Source organism: Ochotona princeps, chromosome 6, assembly GCF_030435755.1.
Source record: "Ochotona princeps isolate mOchPri1 chromosome 6, mOchPri1.hap1, whole genome shotgun sequence".
In the NCBI taxonomy this organism is placed as follows: domain Eukaryota; kingdom Metazoa; phylum Chordata; class Mammalia; order Lagomorpha; family Ochotonidae; genus Ochotona; species Ochotona princeps.
The window spans coordinates 53,048,284-53,063,951 of record NC_080837.1 but is presented as its reverse complement, the minus strand read 5'-3'; the positions used below and the strand labels follow the sequence as shown (position 1 = coordinate 53,063,951).

Sequence of the window (15,668 nt, the reverse complement as noted above, 5' to 3'; positions counted from 1 at the left end):
TTTCACTATTTTAACATTGATTTTGTTACAGATGGAGAAATGAAGGTAAAAAGATTAATCTATGAGTATCAAAAATTAAGAAAATTTTCCTGAAGGGCCTTAGTTAATACTTATAGCAAGTATTTTGTTTTTGCTGCCTTTTAAATGTTCACATGCTGATAATTTTCCTAAATAACAACTGTACGTTTTAATATTGTACCTTTGGATATTTGATACTAGTTTTTATTTTTTATTTTGTATTGTGTGAAATGTTGCAGCAATGGTAGTCATGATCTGATCTAATGTATAATAGGAGCTTTGTGTTTAGTGTGATAATTAGCCTAAGATAGGTTATAAAACTTTTCATTTGGTCTTGAAACTTGAAAGGCTATTAATGCTTCTGAGTTCTTATTGAAGTGTAAATATTTTTTTTAAACGTTTGTGAGGTATGCTACATTTCCACTGGACATTTTTCCAGAGAGTTTTAAGTATATGTTTTTAAACACATCAAAAATTCCACTTGCCTACCCATTTACAGCTTTTATCATTAAATATTACACTGTTTCTTTTCAGTTGCCTGCCAATAAAGATGCCTTTCGAAAGACGTGGAACCCCAAGTATACACTACGTAGCCATTTTGATGGAGTGCGGGCATTAGCTTTTCATCCTATTGAACCTGTGCTTGTCACTGCCTCTGAGGATCATACTTTGAAACTTTGGAACTTGCAGAAAACAGTTCCAGCCAAAAAGCAAGTGTTTTAGTGTTACCCTGTTTTTTCTCCTTCTGATTTTGCTAATATGTTAATTGTTACTATTTACTGTCTTATATCCACAAAATAACCAGTGATTTATAGTTACTTAATTGTCTTTTCTTCCCCCACCTTTTCCTCTGTCTTCTAGGAGTGCCTCTTTAGATGTAGAACCCATCTACACATTCAGGGCTCACATGTAAGTTTTATTGAACTCTAGTATTTAATTCACAGACATAGTTGCTGTTAACTCTGAGGTATCAATCCTCACACCTTACAAGTTTTTAGTGTTTGTTTTATATTATAAAAGACATTATTTGAATATCTTTGATTAATAATTGCATTGTGTAAATATGAATATAATAGTGTTGATATGTACATGTTTTATTTAAAATGGTTTGTGGATGCCATATAAATTTAGAGGTTAGGAAAATGGACATTTGAGTTTTTTCTTGGAATTTGTGATGTTCTCCCTCTTTTCCATAACAGTGGCCCTGTTCTATCATTAGCTATAAGTTCCAATGGAGAACAGTGTTTTAGTGGAGGTGTTGATGCAACCATCCAGTGGTGGAATATGCCTAGTCCTAATGTGGATCCATATGATACATATGGTAAGTAAAAAGGTCACAGTGTGTTTTTTTCATCAGTACTCACTACAGAAAAGGAAAAAAACAGTACAATCTAAGTAACAAATTTTAAAATTAACAAATAGCTTGCATGGTTTAACAATAGTGAGATTTGAAAGAAACAAAGGGTATAAATCAGCTGTGACTAAAAAATAGCAGTTTTGAAAGTCCCTCCCTACAAAAAATACCTGCATATGTCAACTGTATTAATTGTTCATAATTACAAAAAGCTGAAATGTTCCTTGTTCCAGTTTTAACGTATGTGCTGCCGAAGTGAGCACAAGAGTTAAAATGTTTATGAACTCTTTGTTCTTTTTGTTTCACATGCTTGTGCTGCTCCCATTTGTCAGGCCTGGGGTAAGCACTGTTCCAAGGGATAAGATTTAGTTTAATGAAAAGGAAAGACATTACGCAGGTAAAGAGGAGATGAAGGTTTATGGTAAATGATACATAGAACGTTGTGAGACTAACAGGTAGATCCTTTTTTAGATGAATATTCAGAAAAAAGTTTGAATGATAGCTTCTGGAACCGGTATTTAACTGAATGGCTAAGATGCCAGTTAAGACACTATATGCCCCCTGGAGTGCCTAAGTTTTGGCTGTTGGCTGCAGCTCCTGACCTAGATTCCTGCTAAGCATACTCTAAGAGGGGGTTTTGATATTTTTTATTCGTATTCATTCAAGAAAAGTTTTTTTTATTAATTTCCTCACTGACTTGGGTCACAAAATAACATTGTTTACTTCAAAGAGGATTTTTATTTTCTTTTTCATTTCTTCAGTGACAAATTAATCATTCATTATTTAACTTCATGTTGTCAGCTTTCTGTTTTTTCCTTCCTGTTGTTGATTTTGTTTTATGGCTTTTCATTTAAAGGGATGTGTACTAACTGTGTAATAGAGACTAGCATATTGAGATGTGAAGATACAATGCAGTATGCATCTCTACTTCCAAATCAAAGATGGACTCCCAGTGAAACTGTTAAATACATCTTGACAAATAGGAGGCTGGACTCTCTGCTGTTGTCCATGCCTGCAATGTCAGGAGACACTTAAATAGCAGAATTATGGACTTAGGACTGTTTATCAAAGATTTTACTATTGTAATGATATAGTGGAATCAGTTGGAGGAGGGATTTAAGGAGGGAGAAAGGAAAATCTCAGAGTCTATGGAACTATATCATCAAATAATAAATCAATAGATAGATAAATAAATAAAACTCTAGGAGGCAGCAGTGATTGTGTAAGTAGTTGGGTTCCTAGCACTCATGGGAGATACCTGAATTGAGTACCTGACTCCTGGGTTTGGCTTAGGATCAGCCCTAGTCATCACACTGTTTACAGAGTGAGCCGGTGATGAGAGCCTTCACTTGATGTCTGATGTCTGCCTTTCAAATAAATATATGAACGATTTAGAGAATAATTAAAATAGCATCAAGCAAAATCTCATGGATAAAAGAGAATTTAATTTTTAATCAGTAAATTTAAATCAGATTTAACCAAAATTAAACCAGAAAGTGACCTGAAAAAAATGCAAGGCTTAACTGGATCTTTGTGATTCTTGTGAGGAAAAAGTAAGGGACCAGAATGGAAACAGGAATTACCAACTTGCAGGCTGCTTCTACCACAGTCCAGTGAACCAGGTGACATCACTAAGAGTACAATAGTGGTGCTAGAGCAATTAAAAGTGATTTAAGATATAGTGGGCAAGTAACATAGAATATGCAAGTTTTGTTGTTAAATTATACTGAGCAGGTAAAGGAATCTATGAATGACTGTTGCTTAACAACTTTCTTATAAATCACACACCATAAAATTCGAAGTGCATAGTTCAGTAGTTCTTACTGTGTTCACAGGGCTGTATAGCCATCACCACTATCTAATTTTAGAACATTTCTATCACCAATGCCTGGGTTTTTTTTTTTTTTTAAGATTTATTTTTATTACAAAGTCAGATATACAGAGAGGAGGAGAGACAGAGAGGAAGATCTTCCGTCTGATGATTCACTCCCCAAGTGAGCCACAACGGCCGGTGCGCGCCGATCCGAAGCCGGGAACCTGGAACCTCTTCCAGGTCTCCCACGTGGGTGCAGGGTCCCAATGCATTGGGCCGTCCTCGACTGCTTTTCCAGGCTACAAGCAGGGAGCTGGATGGGAAGTGGAGCTGCCGGGATTAGAACCGGCGCCCATATGGAATCCCGGTGCGTTCAAGGTGAGGACTTTAGCTGCTAGGCCACGCTGCCGGGCCCAGTGCCTGGGTTTTGACATGAGCAACTGAGTGTGTGATAGTATTTCTAGAAATGGAAAGAGATTAGTGTGTTGATGTTAAGTCCATGAGTTCTTATTTTAGATATATTAAGCAGTGGCAGTATTAAATAGATAATATACAGAAGTGAAGCTCAAAGAAAATTGGATAGGAGGTAAAAATATATCTTCTGTAAGGATCATATGTGTAGCTATGTAAATGAATGATACGAAGTTTGTTATCGGATAAGAAAAGAATACAACATAAGACTAAAGTCCTTGGTAACTGTGACATTAGTAGGATTGCTAGAGTGTGAGAGCCAACAAAGGAAACCAAGGTGTGGCCTTAACAAGTAGGGCCAAATCCTGGAGAGTGTAATTGTGAGGCATACACAAAGAACGTGCTATTTGGGGGAAGGAAGAAGCAGTATGTGTTTTTGAGTGTTATTGGGAGGTCCAATAATATGATGATTTAAAGTTTTCTTCTTATAAATAATCAATAGGCTACTCTGATCTTGGCTGGACAGAGTTTGGATACTGGGGTAGACAAGAGGAACCTCCTCATATCTTTTAAATCAGATGATTTGATTGAAAAGCATTATTTAAGGCTAATAAATTCTTATATAATCAAAAAATTTATTTCAGATATCGTTACTAGTGATTTTAACAAGGGTTACTTTGCAGTAATGATACAGAAACTAAATTATAGTTATTTTAAGCATAAATTAGAGATGAAAATTAAAAGCATATTTACTTAACATTCTTTCCTACCATTTAACAGGAAGGTATTAGGGTAATGCTCATGAAGATTCCTAATTTGGGTTGAAAGATTCTCAAACTCCATGTCCCTTTTTCCCCCATGGTGGTGATTGCAAGGAGGAAATTTTGTGAAATTAGGTAAAAGCAAATAAGTTGATCACTTCAGTGCATTTGGTGGAGTTAGTCTTTGTTAGAAGACTCTGGAAGGCTGTCTGGAAGCAAGCAGAGTAGATGACAGATGAAGTGATAGGAAGATAGAAGAAAATGCCTTGTCTTGGAGAATTGTGATGCATGTCTTTTGTGAGGAAATAAAGTTGGGAATGGAGGACTGTGGAGATAAATACTGATGGAAAGCAGGAGTTTATCAGAAAAGCAGAATTGTCAGTGATGTTCAGATGGTGTTCATATGTCTGTCTTTTGATGAATGGGCAAATTTGATAATATCTAAACAATGAGTTAATATTTGATAACAAAAGATTGAGTACTGATAATATGCTACAAAATGTATGAACCTCAAAAACATTGTGATAAATGGAAGAAGCCATCACAACAGAGGGGAAGGGATAAAAATGAGCTGTAAATCCACTGCTTAGAGGGAGCCTCGATGTGTATTTGGTTTCATCTTGGGGTTTAAATTATGTGATAAGATATCTTTATATACCCAAACATTTCCTTGTTACTTCTTATAACAAATTTTGTTGTTTCTTTGTGGTTTCTTTACAGAGCCAAATGTCCTAGCTGGCACTTTAGTTGCACATTCAGATGCTGTCTGGGGTCTTGCTTATAGTGGCATAAAAAACCAGTTACTGTCTTGTTCAGCAGATGGCACTGTTAGGTTATGGAATCCACAAGAAAAAATGCCTTGTATTTGCACTTATAATGGAGACAAGGGTAAGCAAATTTTGCATCTATGAGAAAAAAAGAAAAGTTGATTCGTTTTTAAGAAAAATTATTTATTATTTTATTTTATTATTCCTAGCTATTTATTATTTAAAGTGCCTTTTTAAAAAAGATTAATTTTATTTTTTATTGAAAAGTCAGATATACAAGGAGAAGGAGAGACAGAGAGGAAGATCCTCTGACCAATGATTCACTCCCCAAGCAGTCATAACGACCAGACCTGCGCAATTCTGGAATCGGGAACCAGGAACCTCCCCTGGGTCTCCCACATGGTGTAGGATCCCAAGGCTTTAGACTGTCCTTGACTATGTTCCCAGGGCACAAGCAGCAAGCTGGATGGGAAGTGGGGCTGCCGGGATTAGAACTGGCGCCCATATGGGATCCTGGCGCTTAGAAAGCAAGGACTTTAGCTTCTAGGCTATCCCGCTGGGCACTTGAAGTGCTTTTTAATAGTAGTTTACTGCTTTTACCCTTTTTTTAGGTTATGTTCCTTTTAAAAAATAAAGCTGAATCTACACATAGGAACTGTAGGAAATATTTCACCTGTGTTAGGTGATCACTCAAAAAAAAAAAATCCTGAAGGTCTTGTAGTCCAAGCATGCCTATAAACCATGTGTACCACAGCACTGGGTGTGCTGCCTGGGACTCTAGGCATAATCATGAAAACAGAGCTCAAAGCTGAGATGTAGGACCTGGCAATGGAAATAAAATAAATTTTAAAAATCTGAGACATACAAACTAGATTACTTTCATGACTTCAGATCTTTTATTGTTGAAGTCTTTGTTTAACCTTTAGAAGGCATGCTTCCTTATATGAGTTTTTAATCTTTTTTTCGAAGTCATTTTAGTTATTTTTAAAAATCAGAACTTTTATTTGTGTCAAGCAGTTGAAAAACGTGTACTCTAGTATCTCTTAGATATATTAGTGACTCCTAATTTCTCACTTTAAAAATTTAGACATTTGTTTTTTCATCATTTAGATAATTAATGTTTAACTTTAGATTTCTTTTAATTCTGTGTCGATCTAACTAGTTGAATTCTGTGTAATTAAAGAGAAAAATTGCTCCTTAGTCCTGTAACATACTAGTGCATCAGTGGATTCCAGAATCCTTTCATTTTCGTGGATCCAAAAATCTGACTTGTCAGGGTATAGAGAGTCCTGACACGTGAGCATTTTCTGAAGATAATGATGTGAGAATGCTCATGTGTGATTTTTTTTTTATCTTTTTTTTTTTTTTAAGATTTATTTATTTTTATTGGAAAGGAGGATATACAGAGAGGAAGAGAGACAGAGAGGAAGATCTTCTATCCGATTGTTTTCTCCCCAAGTGACCACAATAGCTGGAGCTGAGCCAATCTTAAGCCAGGAGCCAGGAGCTCTTCCAGGTCTCCCACGCAGGTGCAGGGTCCCAAGGCTTTGGGCCGTGCTCGACTGCTTTCCCAGGCCACAAGCATGGAGCTGAATGGAAAGTGGGGCCACCAGGATTAGAACCGGTGACCATATGGGATCCTGGCGCATGAAAAGCGAGGACTTTAACCACTAAGCTACCACGCCGGGCCCTCGTGTGATTTTACAGTAAAAGATAGGAAGGGCAAGTGGGCCAAAAGTCTTGCCTAGGATTTTTTTTTTTTCTCCCTTGGAAGAAAATACATAGGAGAACAAATAGTTTTTACAGATTTATATGTGCCCTTACGTTGAGCCCAGTAGTTAGTATTTTTCCTAAAATGTGTTACAAATAAAAATTCCATATATAATCAAAGAATTGTTGCTTTTTTTACCTTATGATCCTACTATACTTGCTTTGTTTTTCATTATTAACTTTCGAGGACATTTTTACTTTTTTTAAAGTAGAAAATCAGACAATTGTACATTATTATTTGGTCTCCTTTCAGAGCATGGAATCCCTACTTCAGTTGACTTTATCGGCTGTGATCCAGCTCATATGGTGACCTCTTTCAACACTGGTAGTGCGGTAATTTATGACTTGGAAACATCACAGTCACTGGTGATGCTGTCCTCACAGATAGAATCTGGTAAGTCTTTGTGAGTTTCTCTTTTTGCTAATTTTCATATGTTGACAGCATCTGGGCAGAAAATAAGTAGTTTCATTGCATTACATTGCTTTAGGCTGTGTCTGCTGTTTTTCCAAATTATGTTTAGATTTATTTTATTTTATTGGAAAGTCAGATATACAGAGAGGAGGAGAGACAGAGAGGAAGATCTTCCATCTGATGATTTGCACCCCAAGTGTTGTAATGGCTGGAGCTGCTCCAATCTGAAGCCAGGAGCCAGGAGCCTCTTCTGGGTCTCCCACGCGGGTGCAGGGTCTAAAGGCTTTGGGCCGTCCTCAGCTGATCTCCAGGCCATACGCAGGGAGCTGGATGGGAAGTGGGGCTGCCAGGATTAGAACTGGCACCTTTATGGGATCCTGATGCGTGCAAGGCGAGGATTTTGGTAGGTATGTGAAGGAAAGGATGTGAACACAACAATGTGGAAAATGAATCCAAAGAAATAATGTAAAAATTGTTCTAGAAGCACATGGGAAAATGTAATGTAGTAATGTAGTCAATTTGTACTCATTATAGGTATGGTATGTGATATGTGTTTTAGTTTTTCTTATGTAAGGATCCAGAGCCAGCACTGTGGCATAGTAGGCCAAGCCTTTACCTGTTTTCTGGCATCCCATAGGAGTACTGGTTTATGTCACAGCTGCTCCACTTCCAATTCACTCCCTGCTTGTGGCCTGGGAAAGCAGTTGAGGACAACCCAAAGTCTTGGAACCCTGCAGCCATGTGGGAGACCTGGAAGCTCCTGGCTTCGGATTGGCTCCGTTCCGGGGAACTATTTACAGCTGTTTGGGGTGTGAACCAATGATACAGAAAATCTCTGTTTCCCCTGCCTCCCCTGTTATGTCTATAACTCAGCCTTTCAAATAAAACAAAAGAATAAATTTTTAAAAATAAATAAGTGATTAAAGATTCAGTAGGATCTATGCATTGAGATTAGTTGGTGGGTGCCAGTGGGTTTCTTCTACACCTCATGTTTTCTTTGTTTTTTGTTGTTGTTGTTAATGCAATTCCCTCATTTACTAAGTTTCCCAGTTTCTAGAATTTGCTAGGTACATGGGCCTAGTGGCGTGACCTAACAGCTAAAGTCCTCGCCTTGAACGCACCGGGATCCCATGTGGGCGCCGGTTCTCATCCCGGCAGCTCCACTTCCCATCCAGCTCCCTGCTTGTGGCCTGGAAAAGCAGTCGAGGACGGCCCAAAGCCTTGGAACCTTGCACCCGCGTGGGAGACCCGGAAGAGGTCCCTGGCTTCGGATCAGCGTAGCACCGGCCATTGCAGTCACTTGCGGAGTGAATCATCGGACAGAAGATCTTCCTCTCTGTCTCTCCTCCTCTCTGTATATCTGACTTTGTAATAAAAATAAAATAAATCTTAAGAAAAAAAAAGAATTTGCTAGGTACAGTTCTGTAGGAACTTTTTTTAAAAAAAGATTTATTTATTTTCATTTGGGAGGCAGATTTACAGAGAGAAGGGTTGACAGAAAAATCTGCTGTCCACTGATTTCACTGCCCACATCATTGCAGAGCCAGGAGCTTCTTCCAGATCTTCCACACAGGCGCTGAGTGCAAGAACTCAAGGCAGCGTTTACTGCTTTCCCAGGTCATAAATAGGGAGCTGAATGAGAAGTGGAGCGGCTCGGATACAAAATGATGCCCACATGGGATGCCAGGCAGGCAGAGGATTAGCCTGTGAGCCATCATCAGACACCTTTGAAGCATCACTCAACAGGATTCTTGGTCCATTGGTCATCAAAACAGAAACTTATTCAAATTCAGGCTTAGAGCTTTTTTCCCTTAAGGTTTTAAGTATTTTGTGTAAGATTGCTTCATAGGTAGTTGGTGAACTCTTATGAGGTGAATGTTGTCTGATATTTCTTTTTAGTGACATTTCCATTCTTGATCATTGCTTCATAGGTAGTTGGTGAACTCTTATGAGGTGAATGTTGTCTGATATTTCTTTTTAGTGACATTTCCATTCTTGATCATTGCCTAAATGTATTAATTAATTTATTGTTCAAAGTCGTTTTTCAATACGTTTCTTCACTTAATAGCTAGAATAGCTTTGTAACAAGGAAAAACTCATCAGTAACTCAAGAATACCTTACAGTTAGTGATTTTAAAAAAAGATATAATATAGATGATTGATTTTTTTCTTTTTATAAGTTTTCAAAGTAATGTCCTTCACTGGCATCTTCTCTAGTTGAACGGTGAGTTTTCTAGATGTTGTTTTAATAGTTCACGGTGTATTTCAATTCATTATAGATACTGTCTAAACACATTATCTTGTCTTAGGTAGTATCAGCTTCATTCAGGTTAATGCTTGTCCTTTGACATGACCCTGAAAGTTGTTAATAGCTTTCTTGGTTTCTGAATTAACTAAATGATCTGAATTTATACTATGATCTGAAATGAAGATTTTTTTTTTTTTTTTGATACAATTTTCTTAGTGGGAAGTAACAGTTTGTTTCTACCCTCTGGGTGCTGGATTATTGAGTTGATCCTCATAATTGTCATGGCTTTTGAATTTTTTTTTTAAAGATTTATTCATTTTTATTACAGCCAGATATACAGAGAGGAGGAGAGACAGAGAGGAAGATCTTCCGTCTGATGATTCACTCCCCAAGTGAGCCGCACGGGCCGATGCGCGCCGATCCAAAGCCGGGAACCTGGAACCTCCTCCGGGTCTCCCACGCGGGTGCAGGGTCCCAAAGCATTGGGCCATCCTCAACTGCTTTCCCAGGCCACAAGCAGGGAGCTGGATGGGAAGTGGAGCTGCCGGGATTAGAACCGGCGCCCATATGGAATTCCAGTGCGTTCAAGGCGAGGACTTTAGCCGCTAGGCCACGCCGCCGGGCCCGAAATTGTTGTGTTTTATCATTTTCAATGGACAGAACAGAGAAATGGGCATTTTTTTTACGTGAAATACTTCCAGTTGAAGTTCAGCTTTATCTTGGTTCCTGTCATCATTATTAACATAATGATGTTTCATTGACTTGTACAAAAGTACACACTTTCAGTTGTATCAGTAATGTCAGAACTACTGACAGTCCAGATATAAAAGTTGTCTGTAGGCTAGTTTTTGCTAAGGACATGCCATCTTATTGCTGCAGTTTAAAGTCACTTTGATAGTTTGGGGTTTTTTTTTTTTTTGTGATTATGCCACAAAATAGATACACAATTAAGGTCATCTTGTGTAATTTTACTCTTAATTATTTTAGTAAATATTTTTGCAAAATTATTTTATATTTACAAAGTTCCAGAGTCAACTCTCAAACCCAAATTATGGTCATTGTGTCTTTCTGGATGCTTCCTCAATCTTTTTCTCAATGTAGCATTAGTGCTCACAAACACACACACATTCTTACCCGTATATTACATGTTTTAGTGTGAAAGTTCTTATATACAAGCAAATATAATTTCAAGCTATAATTTCTCATTTAATTTAAACTTCCGAGCTTTGCAAGTAAGGAAGAAAAAAAGCTCATCTGTGGGGTGAGTGTTGTGTCTGCGAAGTTAAGCCACTGCTTAGAGTCTGCCTTTATCCTGTGTGTAACCCTCATGACTGTATGCTTTGGATCCGGGCTTTTGCTAATGCACAGGGGAGGCAGCAGAGGATGGGCCAACTGCTTCTCTTCTTGCCACCCACATTGAGAGCACTGAATAGCCCAGTCCTGGCTGTTTCCGTGGGTGGAAAGTTTCTCTGTGCTTCTGTACTCCTTCTTTTATGTAAATAAGTGAGTAAACTGATTGAAACAACAGTCTCATCCTTGATGACCATTCATTTCACACTCTTTTCTTTTTTAATATTATCTTATTGTGGATAACATCGAGTTAATTTTTGCTTATGTCTAAATAGCACATACGAATTTTTTGCTTCCTTAACATAAATGCTTATGATTTATTTATAGACTGTCAGTGTTTATAAGACTGAAATGATCACTATCCTAAGAAGGTCATTATCCATCTTCTAGTTGAAGGTTTGAGTTTTAATCCTGTGTTCTTCCTTTGTTCTTCAGGTTTACAATCCACTAATCACATTAATAGGGTAGTAAGCCATCCCACACTTCCTGTAACAATAACTGCTCATGAAGATAGACACATCAAATTTTTTGACAATAAAACGGGTAAGCAAGTTGTCTTTTCATGTTAATAATATTGTAAATGGAGGTGATTCTAAAAATTTATTAAAGACATTTAATCTAAAGGATTTAACATATGAAGTTATGACTTTGAAATTGGCAAGTAGAAACATTTTAACTTGTTGCTTTACTTAAAACAGTGCAATTATGATATATATTGAGTTTTGTTCTTAAGTACACATATGTTGCAGTTTGTTGATTTCTTCTTGTCAGTTAAATATAAATTTTTTAATTTGAGTTTTTTCATTGATACTCTATTGTAAAATAATACAGCAAAAGTAGTCTTTTTCTGGTGTTTGGCATTTCAGATATGTTCTTAAAACTATTTTCAGTGGATCAGATGTTATAGTGAATGTTGTTTTTTGTCTTCCCTGCATTTCTTTAATAGTATTAGTAAGGAAACTTAGTAATTTTAATAATTTTATTGAAATCAAATCAAATTCTTATTTAAGAGTGTGTGTGTGTGTGTGTGTGTGTGTGTGTGTGTGCGGACCTTGTTCTCCCTGTCAGTAGCCTCAATATGCCTGCTTACTTTTCAGATTTGAGAAGAAGTTAAAACCCAGTATTGAAGGGTCTCCAATTAAAAAACTAAAATACGTTTAGCATTATTTCATGCTACAAGTTATCAGCCAGTGACAGTAGGTTTCTCTTGGAAGGTTATACAGGACGCGACAGAGTTTCAGTCTTTAGAGGCTCATGTAACATCCTTTTGAACAGATAACGCTTTCTTGGCGTAATAGGTAATATGTTATAAGTTATTATAATATAATGTAATAAGTTATTAGAGCAAATTGGGAACAGATTGGAGATTCACAGTCTACATATTGCAGAGGAAATAAGATTCACATTCATGTGGATATTCTCAATTTAACACCTTATCAAATTAATTCTTTGAGCCTCTTTATGAAGCCCAAGCATCTTCTTGTGCTGTAGGAGCCTGTAGGTAATTTCCTTACTGTTGCTTTTCTGTAAGAATCTATCATTTATTTGAGAAATTGGGAACTGAAGGCAGACACACAGACCTAGTTCCGATCTTTTAGTTTATCCCCCAAATGCCCACAGTAGCCTGGTCTGTGGGAGGGTGAAGCGAGGAATAGGGAACGACCTCTGATACGGATGATGGAGACTGTACACGGTAGTAGGAAGCTGCAATTAGGTGTGAAATCAGAACTCTTCCTCCAATATGGGCTGCAGTTGTCTGTACTACATACACTGTCTTCACTTCTAGACTCAATTCTTTTTTTTTTTTAAGGTTTATTTTGTTTTTATTGGAAAATCAGATATACAGAAAGGAAGAGAGACAGAGAGGAAAACCTTCTGTCGATAGTTCACAGCCCAAGTGGTCACAACAGCCGGAGCTGAGCTGATCTGAAGCCAGGAACCAGGGATTTCTTCCATGTCTCCTATGTGGTTGCAGGGTTCCGAGGCTTTGGGCCATCCTCAACTGCTTTCCCAGGCCACAGGCGGGGAACTGAATGGGAAGCGGGGCTGCCAGGATTAGAACCAGTGCCCATATGGATCCTGGTGCATGCAAGGAAAGGTTTTAGCCACTAGGCTACCAAGCCAGGCCTTAGACTCAATTCTCTGTGCTTCCTAAATGATTTCTTAATTTTATTAATGTAAGGGAAGGTTACAGGATTTTAGAAGGTATACTAGAAGCAAAAAGCAGGTCTTTAACTCTGCCCCCTTCCTCTCTTATTAATTTCCTGCTCTTCCTCTACATTTCTGTCTTCCATTCCTTTTCTCTAACACATTGAGCTACATTAAGCTATAGATTATTTCCAAGAGAGGTGTTCTCCCCCAAAAATCTTTATGTGAAAATTGGGATTCTTTTAAACTGGAAAAACTAGACTACCTGCATAGCTAGTGTTACCTGTTTGTTTATAGACTAGTTTATAAACTAAGTTTGGTTATAGATGTGTTTTAGAAAAATGAGTGGTAAGTATTGAATTTAGAAATGTAAAACAATTCAAATTGAGTGACTATTTGATAAGTAAATCATTCTGATAGCAGAAATGTAACAGTTTTATATTTTGTTTTCTCTGTGTTGTCATTTCTAGGAGGTTATTATCTGGTGGGAGTAGGAAGCAGGTATATATGCGTGTGGGAGGGATATGCAGACACAGACTCAGTTGTACAGGCTCCAGATGAGTTCTGCTAGGAAGGAGTCTGGAGTGAAGGTTTGCATTTTGCCTTAAATGATGAAAAAAAATTTTTTTTCCTTGTTAAATGCAAAGTCAGTAGGAAGTTTAACATAAAGGATAAGATACTTTAACCAGAGTTAGGGTGGAGGGAACATGTACTTGCGCAGGAGTGTCTCAGAGAAAAGGCCAAAGGGATATATATGATAAGGAAATTAGCATCTGCAGAGGAGAAGAGGTTAATAATACTGGGTTTTGTTTATACTGTGGGGAAACCACTTATGATAACTTGAACATGGCCCAGTGCAGTGGTCTGGCAACTAAAGTCCTCGCCTTGAACTAGCCAGGATCCCATATGGGTGCCGGTTCTAATCCCGGCAGCTCCACTTCCCATCCAGTTCCCTGCTTGGGGCCTGGGAAAGTAGTCGAGGATGGCCCAAAGCTTTGGGACCCTGCACCCGCGTGGGAGACCCCAAGGAAGTTCCTGGCTCCTGGCTTTGGATCTGTTCAACTCTGGCCATTGCAGTCACTTGGGGAGTGAATCATCGAATGGAAGAGCTTCCTCTCTGTCTCTCCTCCTCTCTGTATATCTGACTTTATAATAAATAAATTTGAAAAAAAAAAAGCTTGAACAAAGATTTGCAAAATTTGGGTTAATCAAGTCACATTTTGTGCTATTTGGTAGCTTTTGACTTCAAATGATTTAAAAACTTTAATTTCTTTTTCTGTTTATTTTCGAGAGACCTTCAGGGCCTAATGACTTTGAGATTTTGGTAGGGGGCACAGATTTGAGTTATCTATATTGTACTTGAACTTAGATGATGAATGATTCTAGGGAAAGATATCATATGATTTTAGAATCCAAGTGAGTTGTAGGAAGAAGGGTCCTGAGTTTTGGTGTCATTTTTGAGCAAAATCTATTGAATATGTGGCATATTCTTGATATGAAAGATATGGAATATGCTCTTGAAGCTTGGAGGACCAAACAGAATGTCCTGTGCCCTTGTGAAACTACAGATGAGTGCTATATTGTTTACTCTGTGTTAGATAAGTGTCTGTGGCTTGCATATAGCAACCCATTTTCTTTTCTGATACTTATGTTTATAGTACTATGCTTGTTTCTCTCATCAGCTGAAAGAACTTAAGGAAATTTCATGATTTTTGCAGTGTTTCACAATAAATAAAAGTTTCAGGGTGGGAAGTGGGCATTGTGGCTCAATGGGAAAAACCATTTTTTGAGACACCCACATTATATATGGGATTGCCTGAGAAAAGTCCTCTCTTCCACTGTGATCCAACATCCTGCTAATATGCACCCTGGGAGACAGCAGTTGATGATGACTCAAGTAATTGGTTCTCTGCCACCCACTTGGGAGGCAGGAAGAGGTTCATGGCTCCTGCCTGGTGCAAGTCTGACTGTTGTGAGCATTTGTGCAGTAACTCACAGATGGAAGGTATTTTGATCGTGTGTGCACGTACACATGCTGTGTGTGTATGTGTGTGTGTGTGTGGCCCTACCCCCTTCTCTTACTCATATTTGCTTTCCAAATAAATAAAAATTGTTTAAAGTTGCCAGATTAGCATTCACACTCAGGAGGTTTGCTTCCATGGTTTACATGCATCTTTATTACCTCTCCATGTCCTAAAGATCCACACTATTGATTAACCAGTATCCAACTTAGTGTCCAGTATTGCCTGCACATGTCTGTATAAATGGGCTGCTTGAAGGGATTACACATTTTTAAGGGGTCACTCACAATTGTTTTTTAAGAAATTTATTTTTTATGATGTTGCATAGTTGAGAAGGGTGCATTCCCATGTGGACCACTGATCAGGGTGGGAAGGGTCGAAGAATAGGGGAAAGTGGATGGGACAGTTACTTCTAATTTCTTTTTTCTTTCTGTATATGGTGGGAGGGGAGAAAGCAGGGGAGAGGGTCATTCCCAAGCAAACCCAGCTGCATCAGTACCTCAGGGATGGGAGATGACAACTCGATATCATCCTAGGGTGGAGTACGTCCCAGGGATACTGCTTAAATGATTTCAGTCATTCACACTGTGTAGTG

The 15,668-nt window shown here is 38.0% G+C and overlaps 1 protein-coding gene across 3 annotated transcripts in view; it reads left to right on the top strand.

The window, feature by feature from the left end:
• The window catches only part of STRN3 (striatin 3), a 101,250-nt gene that overhangs the window by 78,630 nt on the left and 6,952 nt on the right, over positions 1 to 15,668 (top strand). For all 3 annotated transcript variants that reach the window (XR_009245634.1, XM_004584739.3, XM_058666299.1), the window contains 6 exons: positions 553 to 728; positions 880 to 927; positions 1,218 to 1,339; positions 5,078 to 5,245; positions 7,148 to 7,288; positions 11,340 to 11,447. Coding sequence is in view for 2 of the 3 variants with exons in the window: in XM_004584739.3 (XP_004584796.1) it covers positions 553 to 728; positions 880 to 927; positions 1,218 to 1,339; positions 5,078 to 5,245; positions 7,148 to 7,288; positions 11,340 to 11,447 (763 nt within the window). In the remaining variant the exon portion in view is untranslated. The remainder of the gene's footprint in view (positions 1 to 552; positions 729 to 879; positions 928 to 1,217; positions 1,340 to 5,077; positions 5,246 to 7,147; positions 7,289 to 11,339; positions 11,448 to 15,668) is intronic.